Genomic DNA, 17,105 nt, shown 5'->3' on the forward strand with positions numbered 1-17,105 from the left:
GAACTGACACATTACAGACATATTTTTAATTTTTAACCAACCTATCAACTGTGATTATGCTATTTTATGGGTATGAATTTGATGTTAAGTATCTTTAAACATTGCAGTTACTTGCTTGTCACGTTTGTTTTTTTGTATTGGTGCTTTTGTTAAAATACTTATAGTCAAGTTGTGTTTTAGACTATTTTCAAAGATGTAATTTATATAAATATTTTGGTTGAGTTTCTTTAAATCCAAAAGCATCAAAAAACTAAGGGAAAAGCTAGCTATTGTTTTAATTTTAAAGAATATAAATGTGATATCCAAAGAACTTTAATTGCTGTCACAATCAATTATTATGCTTACTCGGTTCATAACTCTGTATCGATTACCTGCAAAACAAATAAATATAAATGTATATGCTGTCTGTTGATATTTATGTAGTATTTAGTCTTTTTATGATTTGCTTAAGTCATAATCTGGCATCACATAAAACATTTGAGTGACTGAAGCTTTTACTTTCAATCTAAATGTTTTAGGATCTCTTGACAGGATTATTACGATGTAAAACGTTGAAAACACCATTTTCCAACATAACTTGCGTGATGCGTAATGTGGAAGTTTGAGTACAGTAAAAAGGGAAACCATTGCCAGTGAATAGAAACATGTACAAATATTTTATGTTAAAAGCCCTAGTTTCTAGAGAGAGAGTCAGCACATCTCTTACATTTTAAAATTAATGTGTTTATCTTAACCTATTCATTAGTGCCAACAGTGAGCAGTTGAACTGAAAAACTGGCATTATCCCTGATTTTGGAGCTTGTGTTTATTGGTTAATTACTGCCACCCAAAGTAATCTTCCCTCTGTGCACTCCTATCTAGGAAACATTTGATAATTATAGGTGGCATTGTGAAACCTATTTTGTTTTCGTATACTTTTTTTGGTTTTCTGTATGTAGTTGATTTGTCTCATCATGTTTCATGTGTGGTTGATTTGTGTTACTAATGAGATTGTTGTTTTATTCAGGGCACCATCAGGTACCCTGGGCCGTTGTGTTATGTAGATGGATTTAATGATTATTTGCTAAATAAATCAAGGTACCACAGGAAGAAATAAAATTAATGACAATACGTTAGTAATCCTTGAACAAACTTGTAATATGTTTCTTGAACTAAAAGCTCTATATTTTTATTGACTTTTTGCTCACGGTGATGAATCTAGAAAGGAAGGGAAAGTAAAAGGAAGTAAAATGAAGCAAAAGAAAGGGGAAATTAAAGAGGAAGAGGAGAATTGGGAAGGATCAGAGAGGACGGGAAGGGAAGGGGAACGGAAGAGAAGTAGAAATGTGGGAGATGAAGGAGTAGGGAAAGGAAGAGAAAAAAATTCAGATAGGAAGAGAGGGAAGACCTGAAGGATAGAAACAGAAGATTGAATAGTAAGTTTCAGTAGCATAGAAAACAACAATAATTTACTGTTTGGACTCTTACTGTGTGCAAAAACTACGATAGATTGTTTACTCGGATGATCTCATCCATTCCTCACTCCCAAAAGCGAGTGCTGCCACATTGTCTTCCGTAAGGAAGGTTAGGTCACTTGCTAGGGACACTTAGCAGGGAAGCAGCTGAGCTGAGGTTTGAACCACTTTGTCTGTTTTACTCTACAACCTGGTCAAGTCCAGCTCCACTGCTCAGTGATCATACCTGATGTTGCCTTGTCGTCTGACATTCCTTCCCTCCACAGCATGCCCAGGAACTTCCCACCAGTGCTTTCCTTTGTCTTTCTCTCCTCTGACTTCTAACTCTTTTTTTTTTTTTTTTTTTGTGACCGGTAAGGGGATCGCAACCCTTGGTGTGGTGTCGCCCGCACCGTGCTCAGCCAGTGAGCGCACCGGCCATTCCTATATAGGATCCGAACCCGCGGTGGGAGCGCCACTGCGCTCCCAAGCGCTGCACTCTCCCCAGTGCACCACGGGCCGGCCCTGACTTCTAACTCTTGAAGGAGAAAGATTCCCATGTAGATAACATCACAGTTAATGATAGAAAATTCCAGAAGAGTTTAGGCATATATCCCAACTTTTTATTAATGATTTGGTTTCATGTTATGCGTGTGTGTATTTTCTAGGGTTTTGCTGCAAACACATACAAGATATTTTTTGAAAATGCCTTAGTATAATGAATGAAAGAGGGTTAGGCAATGAAAATGAAAGTTATGCCTTTTGAATTGAAAAACAGACAGTAAATTATATAATTTAAAGCAGAAGTAAATGATTCAAAGTTTAAATGGTGAAAATAAAAATCAGTTGTTTGTTTAAACTCACTATTTGATATCACTGAAAGTTATTTTTAAAATTAATATTGTTTTAAAGCTCTGATTCAACTTTTGTTCTTGTGTAAAATAGTTTTTTTTTTTTTTAAACTGTGATATTTAAACCAGCTTTGGTTGAGAAAGGAAATGGGCATTGATTTGCATTACTTATTATTTATTATCATAACAATATGAATAGGGGTAGGATGGATCATTCCCAAAGTTATTGCTAGCTAATTCCTTACTTTAAATTTTACTTCCACTAACCTCTTTACCCAAGATACTTAAAGTGCAAACTTGTGTGATATGAATTTGTTTCTCTTCTTGCTCCTGCCTGCCCTCTGGTGTAGATGACGTGGAACAGTGAAGACAGTCAAAATTTTAAGTTCTGAGATATTCTGAGTTTGAAAAAGAAAAAAAGAAAAAGAATAAAGGGGGATGTATTTTCAGTAGACTCTGTGACACAAAACAATTGTGTCATTTTTTTAACGAATTTTAAAGACTCACCCCATATTCAAGTATATTATGTATTGTTCCCTATGCATTTTAATGTGGCAGTGGATTCTAATATTCTCTTCATTGTGACATGTAAGACAAACTTTTATATCACAAATTTAAAATGTTTTACTTATGGTATTTTTGAAATTGTAGGAATGTTACTGAAAAAATTAAAACTAAGTACGGCTAAAACATACTTTATGATATAATGGATGAATATCGAAGATAAAATTTCATTGTTGCAAAGTTGTATCCTTGACTTGTAATATTGCGAATTTTTTCTTTGCATTTTACTTTGGTTCTGTGTTTTCTGATTTTTCTGTAAAAATCCTATGGTAAAGTGTATAATAATATAAATAATGTAGAAATTTTAAAAATAATGAACCAATTAAGTATATATATATATATATATATCAAAGAATGAATTATAGTGTTCATATGAGTCTTCCAGCCAATCATTATCCAATGTTTCCATATAAATATAGTCATGTGCCACATAATAATGTTTTGGTCAACAGCAGACCACATGTAACAGTGGTCCCATCAGACTGTAACGTCCTAGCACAAAGCATTACTCACCTGTTTGTGGCGATGACGGTGTGAACAAGCCTACTGAGCTGCCAGTCGTGGGAAAGTACAGCACATAAAATTATATACAGTACAAAATACTTGATAATAACAATAAATAGCCATGTTACTGGTTCATGTTTTTATTATATTATACTTTTTATTGTTATTTTAGAGTGTATTACTTCTACTTATAAAAATAAAAAGTTAGATGTAAAACAGCCTCAGGTGGGTCCTTCAGGAAGTATTCCAGAAGAAGATAACATTATTATCCTAGGAGATGACAACTCTATGTGTGTTATTGCCCCTGAAGATCTTCCAGTGGGACAAGAACTGGAGGTGGAAGATAGTGATATTGATGATCCTGACTCTGTGTCGGTCTAGGCAAATATGGGTGTTTGTGTCTTAGTTTTTAGCCCCTCCTAAAAGAAAGTCAAAAATAAAAAAATAGAAAAAAGCTGTATTTTTAATCTTTTATACCATATTTTTACTGTACATTTTCTATGTTTAGATATATTTAGATACACAAATACTTCTATTGTGTTAAACAACTGCCCACAGAATTCAGTACAGTAACATGCTGTACAGGGTTGTAGCCTAGGAATAGGCTATACCATATAGCGTAGGTGTGGAGTAAGCTGTACCATACTGCTTTATGTAAGTACACTCTCTGGTGTTCACACAATGACAAAATCACCTAAGGATGCATTTCTCAATGTATCCCAGTTGTTAAGCTACACATGACTGTGCTTTCAAGAAACACTTTATAACTCTACCTTATTTCCTACAAGAAGAGATTCCACACAAAACTTGTACATAGCTGAAAAAAAATGTTTATAACTGCAAGATATGTTCAAGGAAAGATCTGCAGGATATTTAAGAAAAATAACTTTCTTTTTAACATTGTAGTTATACACTGTTGCATGATCATTACATTATTTCATGAAATTTGATTAACTTGGCTGAAAATCTATAAAATTTATCTCATATATAAGAATTATAAGGAATATAATTTAGCTGTGATCCATAAACAGACACACAAACATATCTCATGCAAGTTATCCTGTGACTTATTGGCACCCTAAAAATCTAGTGATCTTCTAAAAAATGGGTACCAATTTTAGATAGGCTTTTAATACTTTTTATTATCATGTTAATTTGGATAGTTAACTAACCAGGTTAACTATAATGTAACCAGCTAAACTGACTATACCTCTGAAGTGTATGGATTCACACTGTTAAGCTAAAGATAGGTCATTAAAGAGAGGAAGGAGGGGAGTGGGAGGAGGAGGAGGCAGAGGGGAAAGAGGATGGGAGAGAGGCAGACAGAAGGAAGAAATAAAAGAAGGAAGGAAGGAAACAAGAATGGAATGGGCTCTTAAAGAATGACTTAGTGTATTATTCCTAAGAAATTTCTAGACTGTCTGATTTTTTTTTTCTTAAATTTTTCTGTCAGGTTTATTTATGATTCCATTGCTGGACTTTAAAAAAAATGATCTGGAATGCTACTGGGAAGAAATAATCAATTTCTTGATATTTGCTCAACAATTAAAATAGAAACTATTTACTATTTGGCTTTCCTTGGTGAAAAAATTTTTTGAGGATTTTATTCTTTTGATTTAGTAAGTATAATGTACTAAATTATGCTTAATGTTTCTTTAATGGTTTGATATCTTCCAATTATTACCAAGGATTATTTTCTTTTATATAAAATTTTAAAACAAAATCAAGTAAAATGAGGATTTAATTAACAAAGATTTACATTATTTATTAATTTTTTATTTTTATTTTTGTCTTTTTGTAACCGGTAAGGGGATCGCAACCCTTGGCTTGGTGTCGCCCCCACCGCGCTCAGCCAGTGAGCGCACCGGCCATCCCTATATAGGATCCGAACCCGCGGCGGGAGCACAGCTCCCAAGCGCTGTACTCTCCTGAGTGCTCCACAGGGCCGGCCCATTATTTATTAATATTAAATAAAACTTTTATTATTTCTTTTGATGTCTTTCTCCTGCTTCAAATGGAGGGATACTAATATTATAATAAATTGTGAAAAATACATTCTGATACATTGTTTTATTGAGATATTTGATATTTGGGATATATCCTCATTATTGCTAATCCACTGTTCATCTGGTTGTTAACACTTATAAGGATATATGGTTTGTCTTTTCTTCTATTTCTTACGTAAACATTATTATTATCAGGCTAAATTCATGTTTTTATAATATTGTTATGTTTTATATTTGCATGTAATTGCCTTTTTTATGTCTTAGTTGACATGTTCTGTCTTGTTTATCATCCAAAATGCTTGACTTGTGTCTCAGTGGCTGGATTTTGTACAAGTTTAGTATGACTTGATATGAAAGTGTTTCTTTTATAAATCCCTTTTCATAATTATAACATTAAATAAAACAGTTCAGTTTCTCACTGGCCCTTTCTTTCAAATGTGGATTAGACATTAAGAAAATCTTATAATCTTTCTTTTTTTAGAGTGTTCTTAGCTTTTAGGGTGAGTCTAACCAGATTTATTCATTCTGCTGATCCTTCTCTTACCCCTTATAATTGGTTAACCTCCAAATTATTACTCAATTATTTTAATTTTATCTGGTTATTGGAAATATGAGTTGTGTGGTAATGATTTCATTCACAGGGAATTAAATACATAGATTAATAAACAGCAATTGCATGCTTTTACATAAATTACTTCTTTGGTTTTATTATTTTGATGAAAGCAAGTGAGGAACTCTCCACTTCTCTCACATTCGCATTTAACCCTTCATTTAGTAATGCTTAATTAAAAGCAGTCATTTTCTTGTGTCACTACTTTTACTTATTCAGTTCACATTCTGTAAAGGCAAACTTACATACTCATTCCAAATGTTATCATGGCTTGTAGAAATGGTATCTGTGTTATGAGCTAGCAATAGTTCTATCTTTTTGTTCTTGTGAATATGTTTCTGGTAAAATAGCATATACTCTGTACGTTAAAATGTTAATAAGTATATTTAGAAAGATTAGAAGCAATATTTTAATATCATGATCTTTATATGAAGGATGCTTCTTACGTGATTTTTCCAGTATTGGAGAGCTAGGATTTGACTTTATAGTCAAATCTTGCTTGATTTTTCCTTAATAACTGAATTAGTTAACCTAGGATATTACAGAAAATACTACAAAACAGATTCTTCACAACTTAACAATATAGAATTAAGATCTTACAGATCTACCAACAATTTAAACACACATTCATACAAACAAACGAATGGTAAACCATAAGTGGATTTAGTGTTACTACCAAGCCACGTTCATTGGTCCAGTGGTGAATCCCATAATGAAGGTTAGCTAGAGAAGTACCTTCTTCTTGGCTGGATTCTCTTTTTTGATGTCCTAGTTCTTCATCGTTTAGTGAAGTTCTTCGTTCTACATCAGGATATGAGACTATTTCCGTATTTTGAACTGACAAGCAGTTTGCAAATTCACTTAAATAGCTCCAACTATTAACTGCTTTGATTTGCTTCTCCATAGATCTATGCATATGTCAAAACAGGAATTAGGGCCCTTTTGAATGCACTCTATGAAAACTTCATGATACAAAATTCAGTATTCCCCAACTAAGATAATTATATTTTTCTACAAAAAGTAGGATCTGCATGCACTTCCTTAATATCTGTATAATGATGTGAATCCTCTCTCTCTATTTTCTCTCTCTCCTGTCTCTCTCTCTCTCACACACACACACACACACGCACACACACACACACGGGCTACAATGGACTTACCATATTACATATATTATTTCAAAATCTGCTGTTTTAAATTTGTTTTTATCATAGTTTAAAGAGTTTTTTTTTTCTTTTAAAGCATCCACCCAGTTTCTCCCTCTCTAGTAGCAACTACTCCTATGCCTCTTTTAATTCTTTCTTTTGATATATCTCTAAATAAATACCTGTACTGATACCTTTTGATTGTTTAATTTTAGGCTTTACCTTCAACTTTCCACTATGGAAGATGAGGATTTAGTTCTTTTTACCATTCACAAGCCCCATATCATGCACACATATTTTTATCTCCTGTCCTGTATGAATATGAGTTAAAATATTTGTTTTCTTGGTGTCCTGTGTTCCCATCACAAATTTATTTCCAAACTCTAGGTTAGTTTAAATTTAAAATACATAAGTCGTTCTATTAATTTCAACATCTTGGAGATCTCCCTACCAGTCTTTTGACCTGCCGTCAGTGAGGCCTGTTGCTCTTCAGATTCAGTGAATAGATCTCATCTTATTATCCACATTTACCATTATCTTGAGGGTGTACTTCACCTTCCTGTTGGATTAAATTTCCTGTGAGCAGGAGCCTATTTCTTTTGTTTTCTTGTTTATACCTTCATTTGGATGGAACATCTCCTCCAATAACTTTCCAAGAAAGATGCATGGTAGTTACATTTTTGACACCTTGAAAACATTAAATGTATTTTTCCTACTCTCTCACTTAATTTGTAATTTGTCCAGGTATTGATTTCTGGATTTGGAATACTTTTTACTCAGAATTTTTAAGGCATTACTCTATTTTATTCTAGTTTCTGGTTTTGCTGAAGGAAGTTCAATGCCACACTTATTTTATTTTAATCTCTTTTATTTTTCTCTCTCTCTCATTTGCCTCTCTCTATACAAAAATTGTGGGTCTCTCTTTGTCTCCAGTGTTTTATAAAATTTTGCAGTGACATACCTTGGTTATGGGTCCTTTAAAAGTAGAAATCCATGATTTTCCTTTATGGGAATTTTGCATAATTTATTTATTTGATGATTTTCTCCCCTCTGTTTTTCAAGTTTCTCCTTCTAGAGCCAATATTATTTGGATGTTGAATTTCCTGGATTGATGCTCTAAGTTACCTAGCTTTTCCATCTCTGTATTTTTCTCTATGCCATCTTTTGCTGAGATTTTCATTTATGCAATCATATTTTTAGTTTCTTATTTTTTCTCTTTTTATAACAATGTGTTCTTGTTTCACTGACGTAATATACTTTTTATAAGTTGATGTAATGTATTCTTTATAAGCTGAGTTTTTTTTCCTTAATTTTTACTTCCCTCCATATGATCTATTTCATCCAAGTGGTTTTTCTCTGTGTATTTGTTTTGTTCTCTGTCTTTGATGTTTAAGGCTTTCTTCAAATATCTAGTGACCCTGAATTAGTGACTCATGCATAAAAAAATGGAGCACTGGAAGAGTTGATTGGGAGCTCTGTACCCAGGGCTAGATCTTGTCACTAGCTGGCCTCGCAGTAGGATAACGCTGCAGGGCTGTTTTACCGAGAAACCCTCAGTATCCTTATCTTTAGGCTTTTTATTTGTTCTTGACCCAGTCAATTTTCCCAGTAAAGAAGGCATAAGCCAGGCTGCGTTGAATTCTGGAAGCCATGTGCAGGAAGAGGACTGGAGGTGGCAACATGCGGTGTGAAGTCCACTGAATGTTTGCAGTAAGGTGGTACTCCTACTCTCCTCCATGCTTGGTTTCCTAAGTCCCTGGCCTTGATGGTGAAAAAGGAAAATAAGGAAGGCATCTCAGTGATCTGTGTATTAGATTTACCCTTCTAGTCCTTTACATGGGTGGGGAAGAAATGTTACTAGTCTATAGTGAATGGGAGAGGGTATTTTAAGCTCTAACTACTTGTAAAATAAATTTTCAGCCTCCTTCTGTTTTTAATATCCCTATCACTCTGACTTCTAGAAGTGCCCAATGACATCACTTCTGGAGTCTTTTGGGGGTGTTGATTGATAAAATTATTTTGCTTCTTGGCTTCTCCCCATGATTGGCCTGGGAATCAGCTCTCTTGGCTTTGTTAAATCAGTTACTGCTTGTCCTTCTGCTTTCCAGTCTTTTATTGCTAGTGTCTCCCCTCTTGATCTCTTTTATTGTAGGTTCATAGTTTTGCCCCTTTTCTTTTTATTGTAGTAGGATTTTATAACTAGAATACCCTGTGATCTGCCATTTTAACTAAAAATTCTGTTTTAAGATTCTTTCTTGTCAATAAATATACTTCTACATCAATGTTTTCTTTCTTTCTTTCTTTTTTTTAAAGATGACCGGCAAGGGGATCTCAACCCTCGGCTTGGTGTTGTCAGCACCACGCTCAGCCAGTGAGCCAACCGGCCATCCCTATATAGGATCTGAACCCATGGCCTTGGTGTTATCAGCACCGCACTCTCCCGAGTGAGCCACGGGCCGGCCCTACATCAGTGTTTTAATGGCTACATAGGAATTCCATTTTAGAGATATAACTAACCCCCTACTGTTGTAAAAATGGATTGATATAAACAAAATTGCAAAGAACCTTCTTCTAGCTAAATTTTGTACCACTCTTTAATTTAAATACATTCACAATGTGAGAAAATCATGAATCCGCTCTTAAAATGTTTCTTGCAAACTGACATCCTATTTCCAGTTGTATATTTCATTTTCAATTTTGGACTATTCATTGTAAACATCCTATTAACAACTTGTTCCACCAGATGGTAAATTCTGTATATGTTTAGTTCATCCCAGTTAGCCAGCCTGTGCCTGGAATATGGTAAACCCTCAATACATATTTGCCAAGTAGACATCTGCATAATAAGTAAATTTTATTTTGTTTTAAAACGTCAAAGAAAAGGGGTCTGGTATAGAAGAAAGCAGGATGTAATAAGTTTAAAATATCCTATTTTCATCACTTTGTCTCTTGAGGTAAATTGAGAACCAGATTTGAAAAGAAGGAACCCACCATGACAGGGTGATATATAGGCATAGCTACACACAGTGCACCTGGATAGCAAGTAGTGCCATATGCTTATGTGGACAGACTTGGAACAAATGTCTCTCAAGATAAGACGCTAACATGAACTATGTTTAACTGCACTTTATTTTGGAATTTAACTTAAGGATGAGAATCCTATTGTATAGAAATAATATATACCTGTTGAGATTTATTGTGTGGTTAAATTAAATATTATTTGATTAATCTAGTTCACTATTTCTCAAAGTGGGGTCTATGCATCATCAGTTTTGGAATAACATTAAATCTTGTTGAATATGCTCTTTTCCTTGGCTCAACCAAGATCTACAGAATCAGAATCACTGTGAGTGAGTAGGGCGGGATTCTGTATGTAACAAGCTCCCCAAATGCCTCAGGTGCCCACTAGGATCAACTTGTCTCTTCTCGACTAAATTCATAAGCAACTGTTTAAGAACATTAGAGGCACATCTTATATAAATTTGAAAAATCTAATGAAATTTTAGAGCTAATGATAAGAAAGGAAATTCTAATAAATGGATTTAACATGTTTTATTGCTTTTTCCTTCAACTATTATTCTGTAAGAATTTGACTAATTAGCTTACCATGCAGAAAGTCAGGAAAATTATCACAGGTTTTTGTCCCTAAACTTCTCATTCTCTGATGTAAAACCAATGCCTAGTGGCATCCATTTGTGGTTTTAAAAAAATAACAAATGCATACTGTACATATCTATTGCATATATTGCACTTCTAACCTAAAATTTCAGTTTTTTAACCCAATGGTCTTTATTTTAGGTAATATTTTTGTTGGAATTTGATTTAATTATAGGCAAGCTGATGTATTATGAGAGAGATTTTAAATTGAACATTGCTCAAGGTGACAATTTATGCAGTGACATGGCATGTATAAAAGCTCTTACCACAGTGCCCAGAACATAACAGGTATCAATTAATGCACGCCCCCTTCTATGTAACATATATGCTTTAAGCTCTTGACATGAGGTGTAGTACTTATAATTATCTCCATTTTAAGGATAAGAAAAGGAGGCACAACAAGATTATTTTTGAAGTTACCCAAGGCCAATTAACTGGTAAATAGTGAAGGCTAATATTCAACCCAGAAAATCTGTCTCTAAGAGCTCATGTCTGCAGTAGCTTCTTCCATCAAAGATGATAGAAACATCACTACAATAATAGGCAGGCACTTTTATACGTAAAAGCTGATGGAACAGATGTATCTTTTGAAATATATCTTGGTATTAATTGAGTTTTTGTCTTCCTACACAATTTTGCAGATTAAATATTTATAGTAATTTCTTTAAAAAATATACACCCAAAGAGTGACCCTTTGATATGGTAAAAGATTTACCAGTCTGGATTCGAATGCTGGCTCTATGATTTATTGGCTGTGTGCAGGCCACTTGAACTTTGAATCTCAATATTCTCATCTGAAATATGGGGATGATAATTTACCTATAGTATTTTAATACAGAGTAGAGATAATCTGTGTAATAGTGACTCATTGAGCTCCTTGTACTCAATTAAATACAGCTATTGTAATTTAAAATACTATCCTGAAAGGATTATGGGAATGTCTTTGTTCTATATAAGACATGTACTATATAGGAGTTATAATTTTTATCAAAACATCAAAATATCTGTTTTCTGTTTGATCTTCAAGGATCATGAATACTTCATTTTTTATTTAATCTCATATTGTCCTTTGGAGAGAAATCTGTGGTTGGCTATCCCACAGATATTTAACTCTCACTCTTTCTTCTTTTCAGCAGACTTCCTTGGTACCATGCTTTTGCGAAGTTCAGGAAAATTAAACGTGGGCACCAAGAAAGAGGATGGTGCGAGCACAGCCCCCACTCCTCGTCCAAAGATCTTGCGTTGTAAATGCCACCACCACTGTCCAGAAGACTCAGTCAACAATATCTGCAGGTTGGTGATATAAATGATTTAAACTTAAACAAAAAGTCGTACTTTTTGACTATAGAACTGTAGGTTAATGTTTCCAAGAGCACATTTTGGAGACCAGTGCCTAACTCCCTTAACTCTCAGAGCTATGCCTGCATTTAGAGAAATATCGAATTGTGTTTTGCCCTGAAGTGGTTTTCTGAGACTCTTCTTCCTTCCTCCAAACAGCACACATGCACTTAAGTAGAGCACAGATCCCAGGCTCCTTGTCAAGGAGCAAAACCCAGTAATTTTCTTTTAAAGAACACTATCCCCACAATTAGTTCAGCAGCAGGGAGTGTTAGATGTTTGTGGTGGTGTTTTTTTTTTTTTTTTTTTTTGACTATTAATGATGCCGATGGTGTTAGTATTTCAGAAAGAACACCTATGCTGTTGGGAATATTCATAAACTGACTCTAGGGAACAGTATAGTGACAGAGTTTGTGTAGATCCACCAGGTGTTAGGGAAGACATTGTCAGAGTACTAGAAAATAAACTCTTTAATAGGTTAGTCATGTTTTCATAGATGCTTTATAACATTTGAAACTTGATTATTTGCCTTTTTCTTCTGTACACATCTTTAGGCAGCCACATCCAGTTTGTTCATCACTGTAGCGGCATTTACTCCCTAAGGTGAGGACGGCAGTGGGTAAAAAGCTATCACTTAAGGAGGCCAGAGTTTGTCAACAGAGAAGCAGATAAGTTAACCAGGCACTGTGGATCTCAGGAGTTACAATGTCAGAGAAGCAGAGTGTGCTTTAAGAGCGGTCATGGACTCAAATAGGGAGATGGACTGCTAGGTTTGGAGTCCAGATGGAACATCTGTGAAACCGTTGGGGATTCATTAGGCAGGAAGGTGCATGAAGCTGAGTTGAATTTTTTTTTTTTTCTTCTTTCTTCCACCTTTAAGTTTCCTGTGAAGTGTAATCTAATACAAGTTTACCAGTGTATCCTGGGAACTTAGTATATGTAACACAAAAAATACATATTAACTGAGTGACACAGGGAGGAAAGTTGGGTATATTCATAAATATATATCTCATTTAAACAGCAAAACAACTCAACTTTGAGAAGGTTAGTTAACTTGGTTCCTGTACTACAGAACAAAGTTGGGATTACTGACTTTTGTGCCAAGGTATAATGATTCCAAAGCTCAGACAGTTTTTCCCAGGAAATACTGTCTCTTTACAGTAAACAGAAAAAGTGTCAGGAAAGTTCAAATATATTCTGAACAAAGGAAAATCAGCAGGAGGAAGCAAATTGGGGATATTTTACTATTTTGTTTGTCTTTAGTATTCAGAATACATCTATGTGTCATTTGAGCTATTGTCCTGGTCATATGTTCAGGATTTTCTAAAACTATCCCAATTTCAAATAGTTTGTCCTATTTTCCTCATAAGGCATTGAAATGTCCTAAGTTGGTTTGGGAGAAAATGATCAGGCAGCACTAACTGCAGTGGAAATGCTTGGTTTTGGTAGGGAAAAGCTTGGAATGTTCAAAGGAGACTAGTTTTCCTAGAGCACAGAAAATAGGAGGAGATGTGGTAGGAGTTGAACCTGTAGATCAGGAAAGATTAATGACCTGGTACACTATATTAAGAATGTTGGTCTTATTCCTAAAAGCATTGAGAAGCCTTTGAAGGAGGTGTTTATAAAGGAGTGGCAGTGAAGATGAACTAATCTAATTTGAATTTTTGAAAAATTTTCTTTGCTGAAGAGTATTGAATGTATTAGAAGGAGACAAAGCGAATTCAAGAACAACAGTTAGGTCAGAGAAATTGAAAAGTGGATTTAGTAAGAACAGTTCATATGAGAAAAAACTGACCTTGAACTTGGGTGGTGCTGGTGCAGGACAGAGTTGGGTATATTTGAGAAATATTTGAGGTAAAGTTGTGTGTTGATGGATTGAATATGGGAGAGGGTGACGAGAGGACTTTACAAGTGTTTGGAAGTAGATTTAGATGCCTTTTAACAGAAGAGTATGGAGGACAAGAACCAAGTCCCAATTTGGACATGCTAAGTTTGAGGATTTTGACACTTCCAAGTGGAGATATCAAAGAGTGGGCGGTGGGATATGGATCTGGAGCTCAGAAAAGAGGTTGAAGGGAGAGTACTGAGTGAATAGAGCGTTAATTAGTCCATATTTACTGTAAAACAGCCTCAAAATCACAGTGGCTTCCAATCAAAGACATTTATTTTTTCCTTCAGAGGTTTATAAGTGGGCTGCAGCTATACTGGGCTCTGGTGGGATTGGGTGGGCTTGACTTCAAGTTGTTGCTTGAGTTCAGGCCTGCTGCATGTTTCTTCATTCTTCATGGACCACCAGCTTCTCAGGGCATATTCTTTTTCATGTGAGTGTGAGAGAGAAACCTCTTAAAACTTCTGCTTGTGTCATGTTCTCTAACATATCATTTACCAAATCAAGTGACATAGTCTCGCTCAAAGTCAAGGGTAAATCATGGCTATGGTGAAGCGTGAAGATTTGAGATCAATAATAGAACAATCCAGCCTACCAGAATAGGACTAAGCCTTGAGACACATAATGCTTAGGTAAAGGAAGATGTCCCTGAGAGGCTAAGAGCAGTAAAGCAGTGAGTATGATATCAATGAAGCCACGTTTACAGAGGGAGGTAGTAAGATCAGCTGTGTTGGATGCTATTAGAGGTCAAGTGGGGTAAGAACTGAAACATGGCAGTCATATTTATTAACATTGATAACTGAAGTTTAGAGATATTTAATGTAGTAGAGATGGATGCCAGATTGGAATGGGCTGTGAATTATATGGTTGCCCAACTTTGATTTATGATAGCAAAGAAGAAGAAAACAAAAATACAAGAAAAAGAAACAAAAACAGCAGCAGTAACAATGGAACCCCTCAAGAGCATGACTATACCATTACAGTCAATATGAATGGGTTAACTTGTAGAAGCCAACATAAAACTAGTATTTTTTGGAACTTTTCTAAATAGTTGCATGTTTACTTTCACCTATCTTTAATCATCACAACACTCCTATCAGGAATGTAGCATTATCTATATTTTTCAGGTGAGAAATCAGAGGCTCTGAAAGGTTAAGTAACTTTCATTAGGTATGATGATATGATGAAAAAATTGTGGTCAAGATTTCAAAGTCCTGAATTCTTGCGGCAGCCAACCTTGACACTAGTTCTCAAAGGAGCGAATATGTACTCTTGAGTCAAGTGCACATGCATATTGCTAATAAGGTATTGACTCCAGTTGAGTCTGCTTGTGCACTAAGATCAATCATGTGTGAATCACAGGGGCTACTTTTGTTCTTTTGTCTTAAAACCCAGGATAAATTCATGGCTTTCTACTTCCATTCCTGTAAGCCCACACTCTACTCTTTGCCCTCTGAGTCAGTACTTCTGAAGCTATCGCTGATGGAAGATAGTCCTGTTTCTCAATAAGTCGTACACTGCTAGTTTCCTAAAGTACAATAAAAATGAATTATTAGAAAAATGAATTTAAAAATACTTGTGAATTATATGCCCCATTTTTTCTATTTCCTGTTATTTAGATTCAACACATAAATTTATCCTCTCAAATTACTATACAGTTTCAATTTCTGTACTAACCTCTTCACAGACTGGTATCAAGCAGCATTCTGACCTACAGGAGAACTCACCTTGAATAATACTGCACTAAATATTGTACTCCTAGGTAAAACAGTTTTAAGGACAAGGGTGTGCTTTTGTATGCCTTAGATAAGGGCTGGTTTAAGTTGTCTGTTGTGAGGCATTGTACTGGGCAGGTCTTAGCAAAATGGTGTTGTGGGTAGGTTTCATGTTCATTACCACTTCCACCTCCTTGGAGAGAATAATCTAAAAGGAGGCCAAGAATCAATAGTGCATCATGCTTAACAGGTATTCTGAAGCCCTCCATGATAATTCAGAGACATGTGCAAAGTTCAGGGACTTGTAAACTCTTTGCCAGGACTATCAATTACTCCACCAGCCAAGGCGAATATCATTCTTGGCTAATCTCTGTCAGGTACTTATGTGTCTCATGGCATGCATGTTAGATGATGTAGTGCAAATATTTCATGACTGAACACAGTAATAGAGGCTTTTTTATATCTGTAATTCAAATTAAGGGGTGAAGCCACTGTCCTGTCTTCTCAAGATAATGTCTGTCTCCTAAATATCTTTCCAGGTGTCATTTTGCATTGTGATCCTTCGAATTCCATTTCCAAATTCTATTCCTAGCACCACAGACCATCTCTGCATGCCTTGAACTCTGCAGTCTCCCCGAGTAACTCTTCTTATGTGGCTTTCACCATGCCAGTGTTCTGTCTCATTTTCCTGTCCTAGCAGGTGTTATCTCAGCCTTGATTGTTTATTTTTTTCTCTATGTAATCTAGTCTGGCTTTAGTTACCCTTCTTGTTTTCCTTGGTGTGGCCTGTCATAGTCCTTTTGTCCCTGTCTCACCACCTCTCCCAGGTTCCTCTACTTCCTCACACGTCTATCCATTTCTAAAAAATTTTACTCTTTTTTCGGGGATAATTTATAATACTTCCTCATTTATCTTATTGAGTTCTGACCAAGAATTCTCCTGCCTGGGCAGTTTTCAGGATTTACAGGTGTAATAAATCAAATTGTATGTTTGCACAGAGGATGTGCAAGTGACACCAGGCTGCTTAAATGAGGAATTAGTTACGTCTCCAGCTGTATATCTTGAAGAGTCACAGGGGCCAGAAGGAAAAGCTTAGGGGCTGTGAGCCTTTTTACAAAGTTTGTATTAACCCAGACCTTTTGAACCTCTTGCTGAGTGCAGTGGTGTGAATTTTCAGACTCAAGGTCTCAGAGTAGTTAAAGTGTGCATTGTCCTGGTTAGCTTATGCATCGTACCTTGCATGCGGAACTTCATTATAAGCCATCCAGTTTTTATCACTGTTGCCCATTTAAAACATTGAGCTTTATGATTCTTTTTTTCCAGGAGGGGATATTGTTTTCAAACCATTGCACTTATGCAAACGATGAGTCCTTCATTAGAACTTGGAGTTTAGT

At 35.3% G+C, this 17,105-nt stretch overlaps 1 protein-coding gene across 7 annotated transcripts in view; it reads left to right on the top strand.

Moving 5' to 3' along the window:
* Positions 1-17,105, top strand: part of BMPR1B (bone morphogenetic protein receptor type 1B) — a 345,860-nt gene that overhangs the window by 288,112 nt on the left and 40,643 nt on the right. For 5 of the 7 annotated variants that reach the window (XM_063107357.1, XM_063107355.1, XM_063107360.1 and 2 more), the window contains one exon: positions 11,907-12,063. In XM_063107357.1, coding sequence (XP_062963427.1) covers positions 11,921-12,063 — 143 coding nt within the window. In that variant the 5' untranslated portion in view covers positions 11,907-11,920. Of the gene's footprint in view, positions 1-11,903; positions 12,064-17,105 lie in introns of all 7 variants that reach the window. The other 2 variants (XM_063107356.1, XM_063107361.1) reach the window with 1 other exon arrangement.

This window comes from Cynocephalus volans, chromosome 9 (genome assembly GCF_027409185.1).
Source record: "Cynocephalus volans isolate mCynVol1 chromosome 9, mCynVol1.pri, whole genome shotgun sequence".
In the NCBI taxonomy this organism is placed as follows: domain Eukaryota; kingdom Metazoa; phylum Chordata; class Mammalia; order Dermoptera; family Cynocephalidae; genus Cynocephalus; species Cynocephalus volans.